Below are 24892 nucleotides of genomic sequence, written 5' to 3'. Positions count from 1 at the left end.
TGGCAGCCTGGGCTGTGCTCGCCGCTCCGGACATAGCGCCGAGAAAAATGCTGCTCTCCGTACCGCCAAGGGCAGGAATCAACTCATACAACGGCTATAACAGCAGAAACGGCAAAAAGGTAAACGCTTTCGGGGTTTCCCCCTATGTTCGGCTTGTTCGCCCTGCAGGGCAACACGCCGGTGTCTGTCGCGACAGAAAAGGGCTTGTGACAGTGAGCTGCAGTGTCCTTGAAAAGCGAAACGTACTGAATTTAACTTCAGACTTCGTGGAGTGGGAATACAGCTTCTGGAGCAGCCGTGCTTCGTGCCCTGTGTAGGTGGGACATTACGTACCGCTCGGTCCTGTCATGTTGGACGCCGAGTTTTTTGTTTTTTTTTCGTAGTATTTGTGCGTGTGTAGTACAGCCTAGGATGTCGACACCGCTCTGCTCACTCATTTGAAAAAAAAGTCAATGGTGGAGAGCAACTTTTATGGGTAACTGTACGTGTCGGGATAGCGCGTCTGTGCCAGGATGTGTTTGTCGAAGTGGGGGTAGGCTGAGCGGCGGGTTGAGGGTACAATGAATTCTGCCTCTTCCTCCGGACACTTATATATATATATATATATATATATATATATATATATAATATATATATATATAATATATATATATATATTACTGTTAAATCAGCCTCTTCACTGTCTCCGTTGCTGCCTAAGTTTGCAAAGTTTTTTTCTTTTCTTTTTTTCCTCGTTTCCCATCTGAAAGCGGAATATGCACCCACCCTTGAAAAATCCCACCAGACCGATTGTGACTACATTCCCAGAATTACATTCAATGTTGACATTGTCACTTTCGTAACCAATATGCGAGGGAAGGATAGTCAGATATGCTGTAGGCTTACAACATAAGGAAAACAAATTAAATACCTATTTCAATTAGCTACATGGCAAAGCTGAATTTTCTGCATTTAAAAAAATGCTTAATAATCCTTCTTCCTGATGGGTGTATGACGTATCTTGTGTCTTCTCTCTATGGACCACAATGGCTTAGAAGTGATGATAAAAGCTCTTTGATTATACATGGTGGCATTATGTTGTGATTGCACATCCACTGGATTCACAGTAGCTCCTCCTTGTCCTTCTGCTCCGGCTGCTTTTCTCTATCTGGGATGCTGTGAGCTCCTCAACTCTAAATGTCATTTGGAAAATGTATATTGACATATTATCTTTCTGTGATCTTGGGCACCGCCTGGCAGCTCATCCCTCCCAGATCTGATGTCAACACTCTTGCCAGTCTGGGTTTGAATTGTTTGTTCTACACTCACTTACACACGTACACAATTTTCAAACCATTTTAATGAACTCACATTGCATTCTTATTCATGTGCAGTTCTTTACTTGAGCTGTTACTAGGTTGGACTTCATTATGTTGCTATGAGGAGACTATTTGACAGGCAAACCCTTCCTTAAACTATCAGAGCAAACCCATTTTAACTGACGAGGGACCTATAACATGTTAAATGTGACTTTTTAAAAGGAAGTACACTGTATGAGCAATCAGGAGTGTCGTCTTGTAAGTGTAAGTACTTGCGGTTTCATTCTTTTAAATTGGTCCCTGTTGTTTCTGACTATATGTATTATAAATGTATAATATAATATAGATAAAGAGGCCATTGTCTATGTAACCATTCAATATAGACAGTGCCTTAGACTATCTAGTGTTCAATGAGCTGTCCTTATTATAAGCATCAAAGCCTCTCCTTTTATCATCTAGGTTTTTCTAAGTGTTAGAGCTGCAAAGTTTAGCAGATTAGTCCATTAGTTGATAAGAAAATAGCATTCTGCAACTATCTTGATAATCAGTTATTCATTTCAGTCATTTATATGCAAACATAAGCTATTTCCAGCTTTTCAAATGTAAGGATTTCTTGCTTTGTCATATTTGATAGTAAATACATCTTTGTGTTTTGCACTGATGGTCAGACAAGCAATTTGAAGATTGGAAGATTGGTTTGTGATGCACATTTTTCTTCAACTACCTTTTAATATTTCATAGACTAAACGATTAATTGAATAATCAAGAAAAATAATTGACATTCAATATTGAAAACAATTGCTAGTTGCAGCCCTATAAGCCTTGGGTCACTCACTGTTTAATATTTCAGAAGTTGGATGAGTTAAAATAAAATAAATGTATTAGCTTTCTTGCTGAGAGTTACTTTATAAAAGAAGATTGATGTTGCTCACGTCTGTACGTTAAACGTGAAGCTCCAGCCAGCAGCTGGTTAACTTAGCTTAACACAAAAGAACTGGGGGAAATGTTAGCCTGGCTCTGTCCAAAGAATAAAATCCACCAGCGTTTTCCCCAAACTCATCGTAAGATTGTAGGGACAGGTTGGCCCTTACATTTATGCTGCTTTGAGTTGATTGCCTGCCATAGGTTGATACATAACTGAAGGTTGTTGAATTGATATCATGATCATTACATGTGTAATTGTATCTTAGTTCCTTAATGCCTCTTGACTTTTACAGTCCATTTTGAATAGTTTAAACCTTTCCTAAGATCAAACTGACAAAAAATACCACCAACGCGAGGTTTCCAGGAACCAGTGATAGATAGCATCCTATCTGAGCAGACTGATTAAAAACATATAAATGATGAACTAAAATATATAAAATATGAAAGACTTTATTCATCCTACGATCAAAAAGTCACGTAATACTAAGAACTGATGCATGAATAAGTAAAAGACAAAAAATATGTATATACAGAGGGTATATGGATAGAGGGTGATGTATGATGTAAACACTATAAAACCCTTTGAAGTACATTTGTGGATTTGGGCTTTATAAAAAGAATACTTGACCTGACTATGTAATGAACATGCTCTACAAATGAAGCATGAAAAAAGGCACTAAATAACGAATGTCGGGTTTGCTCCTCCAGTGGTACTTCTCTATATTGTGGAGTGAAAGTTCACAGCGAGGTCACGTTCCTGTGTTGTGATTCCTAACATTTACTCCTCCCACATCCACCTCCTCCTTATTCTTTTTATCTCTTGCTCGGCCATACCTGAGCTGCACGAGTACACAAAATCCAAAGCTGATCACAAAATAAACATGCCGATTGGTTAGAAAAGCGCTCTTTGTGTGTAAACCGTGATTACCAAGGCGTTTGGTTTCTGTCGTGCTTAAAGCCAGCTGCTCCTCCCCTGACTCACGCCTCATTTCCTCCCTCAAATAAATAGAATTAATGTCCTCAAATCAAATTTGGTCGGTTTCCGTGTAAAGCCTCCTGGTTGGTAAAATAACAGGAGGCTCGTCGGTTCTTAGGGTATCACACGTCTGGCTCCGGGGCTTGTTTTTTTGCATGTATATAAATGAGGTTATATGAATATTTAGAGCCAAATTTGCCCCCTTTCCAGTAAATATGCCTCCAACAGTTCAATTCAGGAAGGTCAGTGCTAATAGCCACATGCTATAGTGAGATTATTCGCGTCCTTTGAGAGTTGGTGGTAACTGAAGCGCATTTATAAAGGTTGTCACGCACAGACCTTCCAGAAGGAATGGCAGCAATGAATGATACCATTTTTCTTTTGACCTCTGCTTCAAATCATGCCATCTTCTTTTACAGTCTGAACCTGTGCGTTTGAAAACACCAAAAACACTGACCCACTATATCCCAACTACGGTTTCTGTCTGTCACGTTTAAATTCGCCTGAAGTTTTGATGAATTCCTTCCTTACTACTTCTCTCCATTGTTCTGTCTCCTGTGTTTATACTTTGCCACAGAGATAATTGCAAATGCAAAAAATGTATGTGCACGATTCCGCTGTTGTATCTTTAGCCCAATATCTTTTAGGAATCAGACGTTAAGATGTGGGCAGATAGCTGTCTTGGTGCTATCAGCGGCTGCATTCCATTCTTTGTAAAGTTGTCTGTCAGAGTTTGACTGCTGGGTGTGGTAGCAGTGGAATTAATTGAATTAAAACACAGGTACATAAAACATTTAGGAACGATTGTTTTTTTACCTTATAACATAGAAGGAGATATGACTATCATAAACACCTTTATTGTGATGAATAGAGTTTGGTAAAGAAGGTGTGGACAAAATAGTCCAGAATAAATTTACAAAGAAATCCCAATAATGATATGTATATTATAAATTTAAAAATATACTCTTTATATATGTATAATATATGTTACCGAAAAAATCGCTTGACTTTGAATATCCCCTCAGTAATTTCAGAAAAGGCCCAATGATTAAAGTCCAAATAAGGGCTGCATTGTAACAATTGATTCATATAATAATAAATAACAGTTACTGTTTTAAATGTGATCTGCAAAGCTAGACAGTTTGTGTTTAGCTTACCTGCTTTGGTGAATCATTTCATGCACTTTAACAATTCAGATGTAAACTGTCCAATCACAACAGTTTATTTAGAGTTTAGAGCGATTAATCCCTCTGCTCTCAACACTGGGGCCAAGAGCATTTTAACTACACAGCAACTTACAATTAAAATTGCATTTATTAATAATCCTTTCCTTTTATTCCTTTCATTGGGTTAACTTACATTTATATTTAGCTAGAAGAATTTAGACACTATTGAATTATATTTCATTGTGATAAATAGTAACGTGGATTGAAGTGAATGCGTGTGTCCTTTTAGTTCCTGTGTGATTTTCATTTTTTATTAACATTGAATTCACTTCCCTTTCATCTTGGAACACAGGTAAAGGAATTTAAATGAACCTGAGTGAGTCTTGGCTAAATCCCCAGCATTATTTGACACTTAGTTTTCCCTGTTGTTGGATTCCTAAGTAGACTTTAGAGTTAACACATTCACATATTTTCAATAATACCGTGTGTGCTAGTTTACTTCATAGATTAATTCGATTTTCTTAAAGGATCATGCTTATGTAAGAATTATTATCAGCCACTATCTTATCTAAAAAGTCATCAGTCATGCCAAGTGTGAGATAGCATGTGTTCTTAAATCACATAAATACAGGGATGAATCCTGAAGGCATCATCAATCAAAACTTATTAACATTGAATAAAATGACGCATGTACATTTTCCTTGCTTTGAAAAAACGTTGTAGCCTTTTAGACACTTTTAGGTTTGCAGTTTGCACATTTCTACCATGGTTGAGTCTCACAGCTCTCGTTAATCCTATTTCCAGCATCCGCAGGCAGCTGTTTGCATCAAACAGTAGAGCGACTGCCAGCAGTAACATCAAGTACAAATAACATACAACCCTACAAGTAAGATCTTAATCCCCTAAAATGACTGTTAGAGTTTGGTCAATATAGTGCAATCTTAAAGAATGAGTAACAAGAAGATGTCCGAGGTCATTTAGAAACAGTGTCTCCATTACATCCACCAGGGAGAATAGACGAGATGATCGTATGCTTTAATAAGTCCCAGTAAGGATGTATCTCGATAATAAATAAATAATAACATTTAAGGGATCCGTACCAATATTGTTTAAAACGACAACAAATAATATCCACCAATATATGCTTGTTTGATATGTTTTAAACCCCTATACATATTATGCATTGGAAGTAATATCACCTCAAAAATTCGGTATTGGTTGGGCTGAAATAACAGGGATAAATCTTGCTTTTGTCATATTTTTGTATTTACTAAAGATAAATGCTTTGTATAAAAGGCACTGAGCTCATGAATGAATGCTTGTAACAACTCCCAACAGGAAATACATAAGTTCACAAGTTGCTGTCTACAGGGTTTCTTTTTTCATTTGTGTGTATTAAACCAGCTGTTCTGCTGGAGTGACTCTGTCCTTAGTAACCTTTGTCCTTCTGGCCCTCCGCCAGTTATATGTTTATCTATCTCTTTGTTTATTGTGTTAGATGTTTCGTAATGGTCCCCAACTTCAGTGCCAGCCACCTACACCGGCCAAGGTGAACAGGTAGAGAGAGTCAGAGTACTTGGAGAAAGCACAGCTGTCAGGAATCTGATGCAAAGTACCGCAATGATGCCAGACACTCAGTGTGCCTCACGCATCATTGCGGTACTTTTGCCTCTGAGGGAAAGTGTTTGTAGGTATCTGTTTCCAAGCTCCCCGGCTTTGGCCACCTGGCCCAGCTTGAAAGCCGGGCAACGCATGTACATTTGCACTGTGCATGTGATCAAAGGTTATTTGTGGGGAGTTTTTCCTGATCCGATGTGAGGTCCTGGGACAGGGATGTCGTATGTGTACAGATTGTAAAGCCCTCTGAGGCAAATTTGTGATATTGGGCTATACAAAATAAACTGAATTGAATTGAAAATCAACGTGTGATCAACAACATTAAGAGACGACAGTTGAGGATTAAAAGTGCCTATAAAAAGACAACAGTAAGGGGAGTGTTAGAGACAGAAAGAAAGGAGGATTCAGGAACGAGCCTGGGCGTGAGTTTGGTGTCCTGTCACCTGGTTGGAATGCAGAACTCCTCATTTAGATGGCTGCGTGATAAGATCAGGAGCTGATACAGAGGATTTCCTGCCTGCTGCCAGACTGCAGCTTAGTGCTTTACTAGACATACAGTCCTCACCTAACCCTTGGCTAATGTGAAAAGACTATTTTTCCATTTTTCCAAGGATATCTTATCGTATGTTAATATAGTAGGTTTAAATATTTTTATGTCTGAATATTTTATTTTTTTTAATCAACATGGCAAACAGGAAAGGATGTGGTTTTAGAATCGAATAGCTTTTCCAAAATGTTTTTTGATGTTTCAGAAGTAAAGATTTTAAGCATCAAACTATTTTTCCCATGACTCATTGGAGCAAAGCGACAGCTCCGCGGCGTAACTCTATACAAGCCGGAAGCTGCGCCCTCATTCAGCCGGGCTATAAATCTGTGCATTAGCATGTCAGCTGGTCAGACAGCCATGGCTCTTTCCTGCCTGAGGACAAGACAGGCAGCCAGGACATGGGAAGGCAAGCAGACCCCCCCAACAGCCAGGAAATCAATGGAATTCTGTGGGTCAAACTGGGGTCGACTGGAGAAGCCCCCACAGGGAGAGATGGAGAGTGAGACTCAAAAGAGGGTTGGACATCTAAACAGATTTGTGCAGAGATACAGTAGCAGGCGTTTAAAATGGTCATATGACTGAATTACTCTCGATAGCTTAATTTAAATTTTAACACAAAATGAAAACACATTTTTTATGTATTGAGAGATTTTTTTAAAACACCATATGTTTTGATAAAGACAATTCCTGGCAGCTTCAGATCATTGATGTAGAGGAGATGGTTTTATTTATAGAAGTGTTCCTGATTTTTATCTTAAGTTCGGTCCCTAAAAATATCCACTTTATTTAGCCTTTTGTTATGAAGTTGGAGCGGTTCAGCAACAGCAAAAGAAGAAAATTACTAATCCATAAAACCCATATATTTTCTCTTGATGCTCAGGTTTCAAATGGGTCAGTGGTAGGACATTCCTGATTGTAGTAGTTTGACCATCTATTATTATTAGAAAGTCTGTCTCAGTTAGAATGTAGAATTAATGTAAAACATTTGATTTGTTCTTACTTTTAGTTTAACGAAGTTGGCTATAACTGATTTCTGAGGTCAGAGAATGTCTGATTAATCATACACATCTGGTAAATAGGCTCAATGGATGAGTGCTTACATCATTAGTGGTTTATTAAATCAGTCAATTTAATTTATTAAGCAAAGAGGCCAAACCATCACTGTTCTATTTTCTCAAATGTGAAGATTTGCTGCTCTGTGGTTTCTGTCATTGTAAATTTGATATCTTTTGGATTTTGGACTGTTGGTCGGACCAAACTATCAATTTGAAGACATCACCTCGGCCAATCATAATTTCCTAGAGGTGGGAACTTTGTTTATTGCAGTCCAAGATACTTGATTTATTTGTTTATAAGCTCTTCAGCAACTACTGATAGACTAATAAAAAATAATAATGTTCTTTCACAGAACACATGCAAATCAAATGCACAAGCACACTGAAGTAGCCTGACATGTAATAACAAACAGCAGGGTTTCACTTGGTTACTTCAGTTTGGGATTAAAGTTAAAGTTTAAATGTCATAAACAATATATTTGGACTTATATGCAGATCAATTAAGCATTCTACAGCAGTAGGCTACACGTGTGTATGCGTGAATGTGTTGTGCTTGGTTTGTGTTTGTTTGTGTGGTTCCAAACTGGTGATTTGGGGTTATGTTGCAATGGTGTGCTCCTGGTACGGTCTGGAGCTTGATTGGTAAAAAGTGTGTAAAAAAGATTACAGGTCTCTGCTGACTGCTCTTTCATTCACAAAATAGCTTCCTCCACAAATGTACTCATCATGTGATAAGAGATAGATAAACTCTTATGGGCAAGCTTGTGCAGTGTTTGTATGCTTTCTACTGGCCCTGAAAATGTTCTGGTCTGACGTAGATGGTGCTAAATTTATCATTTAAATGTACAGGACAATTGACATAGTAGAAGAAACATTTGTATAAAATATTGCCGCTCAATTCACTGTAAAAAGATGTTGATTTTTATGTTATAGTTTCAATACAACCATCCAACCATGACCAATATATACAAATATAAATATATCCTATATTCTTTAGATCCTGTCCTCATGGTGGATGTGTGTACATATCCCTGGATCCCTGGAGTGAAAGATATGAAAGGAAAGAGCACTATTTTTCTTTTGTTTTACTTTGAGCAGGTTGTGTCTCCATCTTACCTAACACAAACAAACGCATGCAAATTGTTCTGGTTTCTTCAGCAGCAGAGGAAGAGGGGATTATCTTGAGAGAAATGAGCCTCTTTTTGAAATGGATGCTGCAGGTCAGAGGGGCTGTGTGAGAGGGGCTTCATGCTTTATAGATGGCGTCTAATTAGCGTGATTGGTTGACGTTGCTGGTGGTCCTGCTGTGACTTTGACTTCCTGCTGGGCTTTTCCTAAACACCACCAGTCTGCTCAGTGACCCTCTCCTCTACCCTGAAGTTAACCCATTGTACCTCTTCTGTCCTCCACCCAATCCCTCTCTCAAATGAGACGTTCCAGCCTCACTGCTGTACGGATGTATGTATTTTTATTCCTTCATATGCAACACTGAATGAAAACATGTGGCTGTTAGATCAGACTGACGTTTACCAGTTCTGGCAAGCCTGATCTGAAGTGTTTCTATTTATTGCGTAAGTCTTTTTCGGAATACAGCCAGTAGATCTAATCCTGGAAAGATACATTCTCATTTATCCCATTAAAATAATATTCCCCTGCATGGTTACACAACCCTTTCTTTGATTGTTTCAAAGAGAGCTACATATCCCATAGTGGAGAGGAGGTTGTTGCACAACAGCCTTTCATGTTCCAAGTGGTGAGTCATCGATTAGTTGACTGCTGTAGTTTACTACTAGTATTCACCGGTGCTAAGTCCTTGTTGACTGCTGAAATGAAACAACCTGAAATTAAAGATGAGAAGATGGTTCTGTAGTAGTTGAGGTTCATATCGGATCATGACAGATGGTTGCAACATAAGTATGTGACTATGTATAGGCATATAGTAACAAAGTCCTGGTGTGCTATTGTCACACATCTCTTTTAATTTCTTTGTTTGGATCAATGGCTTTGTATGTTATGTGGACTGAACTGGCCCATGTTTTACTGCCGTGCTGCTCGTGATCTTGTTAGCTGTTAACCTCAGATACTGTTTGAAAGGGAAATGTCAGTTTAAGAAGATTGAAATTCAAGCTTGATCACATTAATTTATAAATACCTGCTTTTATATGTACAAATAAAATGAGAAAAGTAGCTGAAGTATAACACTTGTTCAAATCAAGTCTCTATATTTAATTCTGCATCATCAAACTGACTAAATGTTAGTTTTACATCTTTAGATCGTTGGTTTTGATTTTCACCGCATGGATTCTTTTGTGGTTCCTAATATAAAATAGTAGTTGCTCAACACAGAGAAAGCATAAGAGGCCTCTTTTCCCTATATAGAGTAGGCAGCCAAGAGCCCCCACATTCCCCCCAGAAAGCACAATTGGTGAGTGTTTGACATGAGGGCTGTATGATATTATTTTTCGCAACTCCACAAAATCATTAGTCTTGTGCAGGACTACTTTCTATGTCTCAAAATGTCAAAACACTCCTTGAATTCTCACTTGTCCAAATGTTGGTGTCAAAGAATTTCCGGTATTTTCACAATGACTTCTTTTTTTTTTTTGTGTTCATGCACAGTCAACTAATTTGGCTTCTTTCTTATTGCAGCAGACCTATGTGTCCTCCAGCCACCAGATGGCTCCCCCAAGTCCAAACAACAACAATAGCAGCAGCAGCAGTGGGGGAGGGGAACAGCTGAGTAAAACTAACCTGTACATCCGCGGCCTTCATCCTGGGACCACGGACCAAGACCTGGTCAAGCTCTGCCAACCGTGAGTTATTTTAAATACAAATAATTGAAATCGGAAAGAATATGTCACACAGACATGTTTTATTATGCGGATTGAGCCTCAAGAATTCCACATCATGGGTCATATTTATAAATGAATAGGGTTGCAAAATTCCCAGAATATTCAAAGTTGGAAACTTTCCACGTGAATAAACGGGAATATACGGGAATTAACTGGAATAAACTGGGAATTTTGGGGTAATTTAACTGTATTTACCTTGTCATAAGCAGACATGCATGCAAACATTTATAATACAACTTTTAAAAATGACTTTTTTTACATTTTTTTAGAACTTTATTCTTTCATCAATAAAAAAGGTCTATTCCCTATGCTTTTTTTTAGTGTTTTTCCCTGAATCCTTTCAGGTCTAAATGCTTTCTTCCTGGACCTCATCAACGTCCTCCTCACTGCTGTAACAAGTTAGTCTACTGTAACAAATAAACTTGGTATTAAAATGAACATGGCTTCAGTTTACCAAGTAATCAATATGCTAGGTAATGACAAACAGTGTTGGGAAAGTTCACTTTCTACATGAACTAGTTCAGTTCATAGTTCATAATTCAAAATGTTGAACTAAGTTCACAGCTCCAAAAATTAACTAGTTCAGTTATTTTGTTCAATATGTTGCGAGCTATAATTGAAATCTCTATCTGTCTGCAATACCGCTCTTGGCCTTTACGCCACTCAGCGCTCTCACACTTGCCAGGCATAGGGCTGAAACGTTCAGACGCAACACTGATGACAAAGACGTTCAAAAACAACAGATACGTTTATGTTTACGTTTATGTTTCTGGCAGACAATGTTCCCAACCAGCTGCATTCAGGGTCCAGCTGAGCTAGGCGTGCATAGTCTTGTTCTAGGGTTGTCACGATACCAAATTATAACTTTGATACGATACCTGCCATAAATATCACGATCAACACTTAACAAATGGCATTAATATTAGTATTAGCCTACAGCAAGATATTAATGAGAACTACATGGTGCCATCACAGCATTGATTATACACGGCTATGTAGGCCTTTTGTCCGTATCTGACCAGATGACTACATAGTTCCTTCCAAAAGTATGAGCAATTGTAGAGTTCATATTTTATCTTAATTCATGGAATAATTATTTTTCCTTAACTAAAATAAAAAAGACTTAGCTGAAGATCCACCAGCATGTAGCCATTTTGCATCAATTGTGTTCATTTAGTAGACGTGTGTGCATTGTGACCTCATGATCATATAGACTGGTCGTCAAAGGCTAAGACTACTTGTGTTAGGCTGTATGTGGGTGAGCTTAAGGTGTGCACAATGTTTATAATCACATTTGATTACCTGTCGTTCTTTGAACTCTTTGAAAAGTTCATGGTGTCTGTCTGAAAGGTGCTTTGATGTTTGACGTGTTGCTCCTTGGTCTGAGTGGCTTTGAAACACGTTTTGCAGACGGGTCTTTGTATGTCAGTGGGCCTTCCTTCACTGTCTGTGTCCGTGGGCTTTCCTTCACTGTCTGTATGTGAGTGCGCTTTCCGCATCTTTGTTTGAAACAAAAAGTCGCAAAAGCGCCGGCACGTGACGCCATGTTGTCTCCCCAGCGATTTTAGTATCGGTACACTGTGCAACCCTATCTTGTTCTCAACTACATTTAAGTTCCCTGTTATATGCTCTTGCAAAAAAACTTGGGCACATTTTTTTTTTTCAAAATTCCCCAAATTCCCGAGCCAAAATTCCCGTGGAAACTTTCCGGAAACTTTCCGCCCCTTTGCAACCCTATAAATGAATAGTGGGACATTTTGGGAAATATGCTTATTTGCTTTCTTGCAGAGTTATAAGAAAATATGTGTCATGACTGTCCTTGAAGATGGAGCCAGGAGACAATTGTCTTAACATAAAGACACACCTCTTCATGCTGGAAGATAGTACCTCCAAGTCTGAGGCCATGGTTTTCTGACTGAAAATGGTGGATTGCTCCCTCTGAGTTGGGAGTGAGTCATGAGTCATCACAAAGCGCAACTTCACCAAGCGCAGCATCACCAAGTGCAATGTTAACGTCACACAGTGCAACGTTAACGTCACCAAGAGCAATATTAACTTCAAACAGTGCGACGTTAACGTCACAGTGCAATGTTAATGTCACACAGTGCAACGTTAATTTCCAACAGTGCAACGTTAACCGTCACACAGTGCAACGTTAACTTCAAACATTGCAACGTTAACGTCACACAGTGCAACGTTAACTTCAAACAGTGCAACGTTAACTTCAAACAGTGCAACGTTAACTTCAAACAGTGCAACGTTAACGCCGCACAGTGTAACGTTAACATCACCAACCGCAACCTCACGCAGTGCAACGTCACACAGTGTATTTTACACCCTGCAGGTTGAGCCACAAAGGTATTGGCCCTACTTTAAATGAGTATGCGTTATTATTGTCATAAATGGAACAAGTTTTCTTTAGTTATCTTTGACGCTAAGTTGTAGAAAGAATCATGTAGAAACAGCCACAGAGTCTGGAGCATTCTCTTCATCTGTTGGACACATGAAATTAAATTGTTTAAGGACATAATTTGATGTTCAAAAAAAGGAGCTGTGGTTTCTGAATAAGGATGCTGAATTGCCATAACTGAAGTAAGTTTGATTCAATCTTAACAGTCCTAGGAAACACTAGAAATTGACAGCAAAATGGTAGAGCCTGAGAGGGAATTAGAGGAAGGAGGGAACAAACGCAGAGAGTCGGGGAAAAGGACAGGACAGGGTAAAGAGGGAAGGGGCCAGAGAAGGGTACGGCATGTTGCCTCCTCATGTCCTGATATAACCTTTCAGGCTGAATTGGCTCCACAGCAATGAACTAAGACGTGCAAACCCCTCGACAAATAGTCAACTCTCTATAGTATGTCGGCCATATGAAAACACACACATACATACATACATACATACATACATACATACATACATACATACATACATACATACATACATACATACATACATACATACATACATACATACACACACACATACATATATACATACATATATACATGCATACACATACACACATACACATACACTGATAAAACCCAGCAATAATGCAAACAAACTGGTTTTGCCTGCTGAAGAGATTTGTGAACTTTAGCCGTACATCCGTCATCTCCTCGGATAACAACAACAGTAACAACACACCTCCCTGAACAAGCACTGGCCATAGCTAACAGTCCTTCTCTGAGAGTTTGTGTCATTCTCCAGTTTAGCTACTCTGACGCCTTAGAAACATCAGATACCCAGTGCAATTGTACACAGATCGCATCTGATAATCATGTTAATATTTAAGTGCACACAAACATAATCAACGCTGGATCAATCAAAGAAAATGTGAACTCGGCGGTTGGTATGTGAACCTCAGGGATTTGAGAGTAAAAGCAGGGGACTGACAGAGAAGTCATTGTGGGGTTGAGAGAGAAGATGAGAGAGGACAGAGACTTTAAGGCTGGGTGGGAGGGCTACCTCGGAAAAGAGTAGCATGCCCTGCTGGGAAAGAATGTCAGACAGCTGTATATGGGACAGAGCTGTCTTTTAATTCTCTAAGGTAAGCAGAAGGTCCCATATTCGCTGCCATCAGACCTTTAAACTCTCCTGGTGGTTATATTGGGTGAAACATAAAACACAGCTTTTGCTTTTCGTTCTAATGCTTCTAATCAGTGAAACTGATCAAAGCCTTCAGTGTTTTTCAATCTGAAGATATGAGCTTAAAATGAGAAAAATCCACAGGCCAAACTTTTATTTTGATAGACATTTCCATCCCTAACTTTGTTTTTTAACAATATATATTTTCTTTCAAACCCATTATTAATATGGCGATTATTTGACAAATGAATAAAGAAATTAGATATATTCGACAACAATATTTTTACTGCCAATCGGCTACCAAGGTTGTACCTTTTTTTTTCTTTGTTTATATTCTGCCATTTTCTCATCAAAGTACATTCAAATGAGTGTTCTGATGACTAATATCAGTTCAATGAGATTATTCCTGAAATGCATAATGTATGCCCAATATTAGTGAAGAGGAACGCATTATGATATGGTTAATCTGTTTAAGCCCCAAAACGTGAATATTATATTGCTTTGTTTTAACTACAAGATTGTTTTAAACAATAAACTGTATATCTTACATGGTTCTACATGTGTGCTCAAGATATGACTAAAATAAATGTCCAATTTCTGTTGGCCTTGAATTGGTTAAATGACATGAAGCTTCTGGGAAACTATAAAAATAGCTTAGGGAAAGGTCATCTGGCTATGTGGCAGCAGATGATTAATTATTAATCAGTCTCCTTTTGGTCCTTCTGTCCTGATGGTAATAGGGAGCTGCAGGAATGGGTCCTAAAACATGGAAATTAATTTTGCACTTCTGCTTCCCTTTCTTTATATCATATTTGTTGTTGTTGTCGGTGGTTAACTTTCTGTTCTACGATATAGAATAACTCAGTAAATACGCCGGTGCTAACTTCCAGGTTGACCTTTAGCCGGTGTTTTGTTACAGCTGATATCAAGATTGCTGTTTACATGTAAATCTGCTACTGTTTTTCTTTCCTAAAAACATGCATGGTCTGAATGTATATGTACATTTTACAGACTTGCAGGAGACCAGGCCTCAACATTTTAAGCTGAAATAGACTTTGGTTTCTGTCATGACCGTCCAGTCAGGATTGAATCATCTGGGCAGATGTACACTGAAACTAGGCGGGAGTGTAGGACCCAGTGGTGCGCTGCAATGTGAGTGTGGAAAAACAGAGAGAGGGAGCGGGATGTGGGGGGAAGGAAGGCGAACGCATCAGGTTACAGTGTACATTCCGCCCAGACGCCATGTTGCCCAAACAGAGCAACTCACTGGCTAAATTCACTAGACAAGGGCAGGTCTATTATACTGTAGAGATGACGCACCAACTTATAACACTGCATTCTATTAGACTCCACATCTTACTTCTTTTGAGGTGATTTTCATATAGCATGAATGTGTAATGCTACTGCATTCATTCATGCTTTAATTTATCCTCCTCTTTTACTGATTGGCATTTGTCATGTTTTTTTATTGCAAACCGTGGACCGAAATAACAGGTTGTGTCTCATACACCATTTTACTTCATCCGTGTTTTAAATGGATCAAGCATACAGTCTGTTCTATGGAAAGTCAATATTTCTATTTGCAAAAAAGACATTGCTAGTGACAACTTTAAAGCTTTATTGAGCCAAAGAGTGTGTGTGTGTGTGTGTGTGTGTGTGTGTGTGTGTGTGTGTGTGTGTGTGTGTGTGTGTGTGTGTGTGTACATCCTTCACCAGCAGTCGACAAAGACAGAAGGGTGGAGGCAGACACAGTTTTCTGTGACACTCAAGATCGCAATAAAAATACACAATTGATCGCACAAAGGAGTATGTGTTCATGTTCCCACCTGTAGTCAGTCAGCCTGAGGAAGTGTGGCTGTGTTGGTATGCAGATGGAGGAGCAGATTCTGGTTGTCACCTTTGTCATTGACCCTGTTTCTGACTGTTCTTTCGGTATGTTTTCCTGTCACTGCAGATATGGCAAGATTGTGTCGACCAAGGGCCATCTTGGATAAAACCACCAACAAATGTAAGGTGAGTGAAACTGTTGTTTGAACTATTCTTTCATTTTTTGGAGATCATGATTTTTCACAACTGTTGACATCCCTTAGCCCCCTTGTTTGGTTTGTTTATTAAAAGAGTATTTCAACTTCTTTTTTTGATGAGTTAGTTGAGAAGATTGCTTTCACGTATATAATGCAACTAGGAAGCTACAGCTCCAACGGTTATCTCAGTTTAGCTCCAAAACTGGAAACGGGGCCAAACAGCCAACCTAACTTTGTCTAAAGTTACAAAAACAGCACCTCAAAAGATAGTACATTAATGTGATATTGCGTTTGTTTAATCCGTACAAAAATCTTTGGACAGAGTCAGCTGTTTACCCCAAGCTACCCGTTGTCTGGCTTTAGCTTCATATTTATTAGAGATATATGCGAGTGGTATGGGGCACATAATTCCAAAACAAAACCACATCACAGCTATTTTTAATATGTGTTTGTCTGTTTTACAGGATATGGCTTTGTGGACTTTGACAGTCCAGGTGCAGCACAGAAAGCTGTTACAGCTTTGAAGTCCAGTGGTGTCCAGGCTCAGATGGCCAAAGTAAGAATTAGTCAGCTCTGATACGCTTAATTTACCCCCAAATTCACCAATCACCATGAGGTAAACTTGTCAGGCGCTTCTCAACATGTTATTGATTTCCACGTGCTAAACTTTTACCACCATGAATCATATTCCCTTTTTCCACAAGCACACACACCCTTTCTGTCATGTCAAAGGTTACACGCAGTGGCCTCATTGGCAAGTGTCCTTGCTGGCAAGGGTGCAAGAAACTCTTTATAGAGGAGTGTATTTGGTGTGTGAACCTGTGCCAATAATCGACAGTTGATGGAAGTCTAAGGTCTGGCTACATTTGTTCAAAGCAATATTACTCCCCTTTTATTTCACCACTCTTGCTGCTTTGTTAATCCTTTACTGCCTTCTCATTCATCCCTAATTATGTCTCCTCTTTCTTCATCACCCTTTTCACCACCTTCTCTCTCTTCTCCCCTCTTTCCCTCTTCCTGTGTATATTGCTAACCTGCTCCTGTTGTAACGCTTGTTCTGAGGTCTTTGTCCAAGTGTCTGCAGTCAAAGCAACTCTTGTCAGCCCATTAAGCTGATCCCTCTGGCTCTAGGCTCCCATTGAGGGAACCCAGGGAGGGTGCCACTACACCCACTGTTAGGGACAGGCACAATAGGCTGGCATTGTCCATCGTCTGGGCCTAGCCTGGGGCAGACACCAGCACTTAATACACTCCACCACTAGAGTCCCGCCCTCCTCCCGGTGTCCTGCACCCAAACAGACCCACTGCAATGTAACACCAGGGTCTCCCTCAGCCCAGCCCTGGAAAATTGTAACGGATCCGTGCTGCCGGCTGACCTGAGCCAGTCCAGTGCAACCAAACCCGGAGTCTAAGTTCTCTGCACCTCCCCTGTAAGAGTGCCACATAATCCTGTGTATCTCAATAGCCGACAAGTGAAACTGGAAACCAAGACTGGACTCACCCAGACAACATGGGCTCAGTCAGAGGTGTTAATAACCACTATAAAAACCTAAATATACACAGCTGCTTCAGAGTCACTGGGTCACATGTCAGAAAGAAACAAGAATTAATCTAAAAGGAGCTTAATATCAAACTCTCAAGTGTAGTTTCTCCTGTTTGCACCTTCACCATGGCTGCTGCAGAGTGTTGTTCACAAACAGAATCAGCCACACCTCGCACTGGCCGTCCTCAGAGTATGCTCAGTCAGTCCCCGAATGGGCCACCCCAGCCCTGAGGCTGCGGCCCCAGAGGACTGCACACAGGGTAGGAGAACCATTGAAGAGAGGAAAATAGATCCTTCTTATTTCCAGCACCTCCCTGTTCAAACTCAGACATCAGCCCAACATACAAGCAGGAAAATACACAGAGACACACCTCAGCAGACATGGCTCAACTAGGGCTGTGCATAGAAAAATAGCACTATGAAGCTTCAGCAATTCCAAATGACATGTGCCTGGGCTCGGTCCAACACCAGTTTCATATCTCCATCAGGTGATATAAATATTTGCTTGAATGTGAAGTGAAATATCATGTGTACTGGCTGAGGTAGAGGATAAATATAAGGATACAAAGGGAGTGAGTTTTTCCTCTGCCTTTAACCCCATTAGTCTCATCTGGCCCATGACCTCCTGCACTGTGCCACTGTGTTACATAATAGCCATATTGCCGCACCCAAAATGACGACAATCGCAGAAAATCTCTTTGCCAGGTGGCTCCCGGCTGAGAACAGAAGCTACTCATAAAGGCAGTAAATCTTCATTTGAGAAAGCTCTTTTACTTACTCCTGACAGTTAATTTCATGCACAAGTGACAAACTGGTTTGCAGAGTTATCTGATAGCAGTGAGTGTTAGGAAGAAGGGAAAATGATAGCAAATCAAATATATTTTGATGAAAGAGAAGAGCCTGTTAATCAGCAGGCTCTCATTTATTCTATTTCTGTCATCCTCCTCTTTCATTACCCAAATTATTCAAGACTCCCACTACTTCCTATCTTGTCAGTTCCCTTCTGTACAAAATATCAGCCTTTGAAGCTCCTCATTTCTCCCACCTTCCCTCTGCTCTATTCTCTTCCTTCACTCTCTGTTTTCCCTTCCCCTCTTTTTAGCCCAGCCTCTTTTCTCCCGGTTGCCAGGCTCCTGTTGCTCTCTGAACTCCTAACTTCATGGCTGACTTCCTGTCTGCTTCTGCACAGTCACACAAGGTTTCAATTTCAAGCTAGTGCCACAAAATAAGTCTCTAAATGATCTCTATACTTGCTGCTATCCAGATCTCTTAATTAGTCAACATTCCTCCCAAATATCTGACGTAATCTTTTCAGACAAATTCATGTATGCATGTGTCAGTATATTTATGTGTCTGTATTTTCTAAAAACCAGACAGCCGTTGTTGAGGCAATGATAAATGTGACAAAGTATCCACGGTTTCAGTTGATTTGCACGAATTGTTTTAAAACATTTTCATTTTTGTCCCATTAAAAAAGCTTGACTTGGTGCACGCAAATTATGAAGTATTAATGTGCCAAGAGCGATGGCAGGTGCTGACATAAAGACAGGTCGCACTACTGCCTACACAGGATTTTATGCAGTTGGAAAATGGTTTTGAAAGTGACACAAAATAATGTCCATATGCAAATGCATCAGCAAAGATGTTTGAAAGTGTTATGCCAAATTAGATATTACACCTTTTCTATTTAAAAGATTAGTGAAATTACTTTATTAACCACATTAATTGAACTACTTTGGGCTCATATCCTCCAGGGACACGCCTGAAAGCAGGGATGTTTTACACAAGAGTAGGTACTAATAAAGCAATGGTTTCAGATGTCTTTTGCATCATCAATTGGTATCGCAATGAAACAAAAACAATCTCAAACAACAAGATCTCTTCATGTACAGTAAGTCCAAAAGCAATACGCATGTGAACTGATTTTCATGTCCACTTCCTGTACAGCAACAAGAGCAAGACCCCACCAACCTCTACATCTCCAACCTGCCAGTGTCTATGGATGAACAAGAGCTGGAGAGCATGCTCAAGTCCTTTGGCCAGGTCATTTCTACACGCATCCTCCGGGATGCTAACGGGACCAGCCGCGGTGTGGGCTTTGCCAGGTCAGACATATTACAACAGCCAATTGGTGCTCTAAATAAAAAGTAAACAGCGCTCAACAAACAGGATTAAATTGGACCTTTTGCTTTATTTCAGAATGGAATCCACTGAGAAGTGTGAGGCCATAATTCAGCATTTCAATGGCAAATTCATCAAGACTCCACCGGGAGTGCCTGGTGCGTAGAATGTTTTTTTGGTGTTAAAGGATCCTGATATTGCTGTTGTTGATGCCAGAGCTAAGTGTTTTTGTCCCCCGTTGTGACCATTGATCTCACACTCTTGTTTGATCTGTTGCTTCCACAGTGCCCACAGAGCCCTTATTATGTAAGTTTGCAGATGGAGGTCAGAAGAAGAGGCAGAACCAGGGGAAATACCTCCACAATGGAAGGCCCTGGATTAGAGATGGAGATACGGTGAGATAGCCAATTTTAACTCATGGTTCCTAAAGGAAACTTCCTGTGTTCATATGTTACATTTTCTGTTGGAAATTAAAGCGACATCACTCCCCGGTGTTTGCATGACCTCACTGTTTCTGAATCCTGTGCATTGTTTTTACAGGGAGGAATGACGCTTGCTTATGACCCCACAGCCTTACAAAATGGGTGAGTGGTATGCATGGACTGACTGAAAACAGTCCCAACCCTCCAGTAAAACAAGAGTTGTATTCAAACTGTAGTAAAGTGCTGCCCTCTGCTGGGCATTGAAGGGATACAGCATGCTGTTGATGTAGTTGGAGAAATGCTGGAGATTGTTGACATGGTGCGGCTGTCTTCATGTTCTTGCTTTTCTCCGTCTGTTCGGCAGCTTCTACTCCTCACCCTACAGTCTGGCTCCAAACCGAATGATCGCACAGACTTCTCTCTCACCCTACATGCATTCTCCTGTCTCGTCCTACCAGGTGGGGCATTTCATTGTGTTTATAATTAAAATGCTGACTTTTAAAAACAGTTTTAATGCCAAGACTTCATTATGTAAGTTAACATACACTTAGGGAGGACCACATCCTACAGTACTGATATTATTTCTTTAGGTAGGTTCTCTTTGCAAACGCACATAATAAGGGCTCTGATGGGACTGTGCAAGCAACAGCAACTCATTACAAATCAAGTTTGATGACATGTTTCCTGATCTGTAGGTACACAGCCCATCCTGGATGCACCATCAGTCATACCTCATGCAGCCAGCTGTGAGTAAACTGCCTTCACCACCATCTTCTCTATATAACCAATTAGCCACTCCATGTTCCTTGGGCAGATGGGATAGCTATCCATGAGCAAAATCATAAAGCATGCAACACTTTGGGAGGTGGTGTGAATTGAATTAAGCCAAATGTTGAGATTTTAACCATTCCCTATAGCCAAACTGTAGTTTCTGTAGGATTCTAAACACATTCCAGTGGTGATAGTGATTCAGACTCCATGTCTCTCTTCTGTGTGTATCTATGCATCCACAGGGTACTGTTCTTACCCCAACAATGGATCACACCATGTCCATTCAGCCCACGTCCATGATGGGGCCTCTCGCCCAGCAGCTAAGCCACCTGTCCCTGGGCAGCACGGGCACAGTCAGTACCAATCTCACACACACACACACACACACACACACACACACACACACACACACACACACACACACACACACACACACACACACACAGACACAGCTGGGAGCTGGGAGCTGCAAAACACACACAACTCAGTGCTGATACACTGAACCTGCTCAACCATTGTACAGATGTGTTGCCTTACACACACACACACACACACACACACACAACATGTCCCTATAGCTAACTGTCCTGAAATTCACAAAATCTATTATTCATGTCAAATATTACAGACAATTTGTGTTCTCCTCTCTGCCTTCCCTACAGTATATTCCGGCCAACACAACTATGCAGGGGACCTACATGCCCCAGTACACCCCAGTGCCTCCCTCCAGTGTCCCAGTAGAGGTATGAAGCTAGCCTCAACCTCAGATGCTTCTATTCTATATTTCCATGAAGGGGATGAATCATATTTACTTTATACTCTTATAGGGACGTGTTTGCTAAAACTTTTTTATTTTCTAAAAAGAGTATGTATTTTTTCCATTGTTGTTTTTGTTAAGTTGAGGAACTTCTCACCATCCATCTAATCCGTAGTCAGATTCAACTTTTATAATACTTACTGGCACAAATACTTCCTAGGAAAAGTCAAGGAGAGAGTAGGTTTTCATTACCATTCTAGCAGACTTAAATATTTTGTATTGGCTTTATTCTTTACTGTAATAGAAGCCGTGGTTCTCAGAAAACATAATGTTTCTAATTTAAATACTGCAAACATACAGTATTTAAATGGTACTTCAGCACCTGCTGTATTTAATTGTTTTAAGAATGTATTTCTTGTCATTTTTCTTTAATTACTTTATGATAATTCATTACTTACATTTTCCCCATGTAATTTTACTCTTGTCAAATAGCAGTGTGCGGTCCAAATAATGGATCTTTATTAGCTCCTCCATTATTCAAAGAGAAGAGCCTCTGCCACTCATGAATGAGAGTCACAATCATTTCATGGAGACACTTGGCACCGACTCCACAGTCTGTGTGATCTGCAGGAGGGCGGCTGAGCTCATTTGTCTCATTTGTTGGAAGGTGGAGCGCTGTGATAGTGGTGGGAGCCCACAGGATGAGCAAGACAGTGAATGAGAAAAAAAGGTCAGGTTTATGAATGGGAAGAGGCACGGTGGTAAGCCATGAAGTCTGGCTGTGATTGGATGGATGAGATCAAGTGAGAGAGGAGAAGAGAGGGGGAAGTAGAGTGACGGGTGTTAAGGTAGAATTGGGTCAGTCTCATCAAAGGAAAATGTTAAGCATGTCTTTTAGTAAATGCGTCCTGCAGTATGCACTGGAGACCTGTAAAATATGGATGTTGCACTTTGTGTTCATCCACTCAAAGACGATAAAGTCTTTGAAACGGTGGGGAGGGCAGTGGGAAAATACAGGCTGTCTTCTTCGTTGTATCTTTGATAGAAATTACACATTATCGTTAATAGTACTTTAGTATTCTTCTAAAGACCTGTCCTCTTTTTTTTTAGGAGAATGGTGGTCAACAGCAACAGGTTGCTATGGAGACTCCCGCAGAACACACAAACTACTCGTACCAACACACCAAGTGAAGCTAAGGTAGGACAGGAGGTTTCTCTGCTCTGTCCTGCTAATTGCACACATGTAGGCAGATGTTATTTAAGTGTCTAAACTACAGTACTGTAGTCATTTTGTAAGTCATTTTGATTCTGCTTATTCACCTTCTTACAGAGATTTAATTTGGCTAAAGCCAGGCTAGCTGTTATCACTTGTTTTAGTCTTTATACAAAGCTAAGCTAACTGGCTGCTGCCTCCAGCTTCATATAGAGCTGACAGTCATGACCGTGGTATCCGTCTTCTAATCCAGCGACGCAAAGCATACAAGCCTGTTACCCAAAATGTCAAACTACTTGTTTAAACTGGCCATGGCTGCTTTATTGAGTCAGTAGCAAATTTAGTGAAAAACATACATGAGTACAATTTAATCCAGTACATTGACAAAATGCATTTAATTGTATTACTGCACAGTACTAACCGAGGAAACCCTGAACAAGCCATTCTAAGATTGAACAAATAAGTGTGTGTGTGTGTCTGTACATCTGTACAATGGTTGAGCAGGTTCAGTGTATCAGCACTGAGTTGTGTGTGTTTTGCAGCTCCCAGCATGGTGGAGCCGAGGGCACAAGATGAATCAACAGGATTCCGCAAAACTGTCCTCCATAGATCACCAAGCACCCAGACTTGAACATGGATAACAAAAGGAACATGTCTGTGTTTGTATGTGTGTGTGTGTCTGTATTTTTTTTTTTTAAAGGACAACACTTATGTCATTGGACTTTCCTGCTCACATCCTCTAGAGTCGATCAACCAAAGGTGGGAATCTTCTTCACAGAAGCTGTGATCTATTTTGATATCTGAAAAAAGCAACATAACAAGAAGTTAAAAAGAAAACTAAGAAGAAAAAAACTTAAGAGACGTTGAAAGACACAGAGCATTATTTTTGTGCACGTAATATAACAAATTCTTATTTTTAACACAAAAAAGCATTCTGGACATTTCAGGGTGATTCAAAGAAGAGTTGAAACACAATGTGTCTTTTATTTTTTTGTAAAATATTTTTATTTCCTGATGTCTGTTGTTTGACGTTCTATTTGCAGCAGCGGAGGAATCAATTTGTACAGATTAAAAAACTTCCAAAACACTTTTGCTGATCTGACATGTCGGAGGCAAACCGTTTAAAGCTACTTCTTCCTGTAACTGCTGCAGAGATTTCTATTCACGCACAGATGATAATAACAATGTTTATAGTCTGTTTAGTCTAATTATTATTATTTTTTTACATTCTTCCGTAAGTGAACAAAAGACAATCAATTATTTATATTTATATTTGAATTATAACGCAATTTCTTTCTTTTTAGCGTTTTTATCATTGGGACAAACATTTATAGAAAATAAGTTCTTTAATACTGTAGTCTATAAAGACATGGTGAAACTGACTTAAACCTGCGCATTAACATTTTGGCTTATTAGCAGTTTTGATGCTTTGATGACTTCCAATTATGTTCAAGTCCTCTATGCACCATTAAATGACACTTGTTCATACTATTATTTATCCTGTTTTGTTCTAATGTAACTCCATGTTACATCCATGTCCATAAGAAGTGGTTTTAAGCGGTTTTGCTTAGGCAATACTTCAGGTATCATTAAATTCATCCTCTGTCGAAGGGATGAAATGAACGTGCTTTAGATCTGAGCAGTTAGATTACAGAAAGATTATGTGTACAAAGAACAATGCAGTTACTAAATTAAGATATAGCTTAGCAAAAGCAATGAGGGAAATCAAATAGAAGACTGACACGATCCCTGAGAATAATTAGTTTGTAAGGAGAGGGAGCTGTAAGTCTTTTTTCAATGCTGCTGTTGTCACCTGAGTTTGATTCTGTCAGTGATTTTTAGTTTGTAGAAAGTTAAATGTTTCCGTTTTACTTTTGTCTGTCACTTGAAAACCTTTTGAGCTAATTTGCCTTATTTTTGACGACGTTATCTTTTGAAGTAGATTAGATTTTAGCTGTAGATTTTAGCTTTTTACAGAGTTGACGTTAGTTTCTTTTTTTCTCTGTGTAGGGTATGTG

General features: G+C 39.6%; 1 protein-coding gene across 1 annotated transcript; it reads left to right on the top strand.

The window, feature by feature from the left end:
- Window positions 1-24107, top strand: rbms2a (RNA binding motif, single stranded interacting protein 2a). Its single transcript, XM_034533614.1, is given in 15 exon segments — window positions 1-119; window positions 10233-10396; window positions 15978-16002; window positions 16004-16040; window positions 16512-16603; window positions 19538-19695; window positions 19790-19869; window positions 19997-20106; window positions 20252-20295; window positions 20498-20591; window positions 20829-20879; window positions 21147-21257; window positions 21567-21647; window positions 22772-22859; window positions 23417-24107. Coding segments are annotated over 14 exon segments (1200 nt in total). The 5' UTR covers window positions 1-47; the 3' UTR covers window positions 22853-22859; window positions 23417-24107.
- The last annotated feature ends 785 nt before the right edge of the window (window positions 24108-24892 follow it).

This window comes from Cyclopterus lumpus, chromosome 5 (assembly GCF_009769545.1).
Source record: "Cyclopterus lumpus isolate fCycLum1 chromosome 5, fCycLum1.pri, whole genome shotgun sequence".
Lineage (NCBI taxonomy): Eukaryota > Metazoa > Chordata > Actinopteri > Perciformes > Cyclopteridae > Cyclopterus > Cyclopterus lumpus.
The sequence above is the reverse complement of the archived record's forward strand: the minus strand, read 5'-3'. Positions and strand labels throughout refer to the sequence as shown.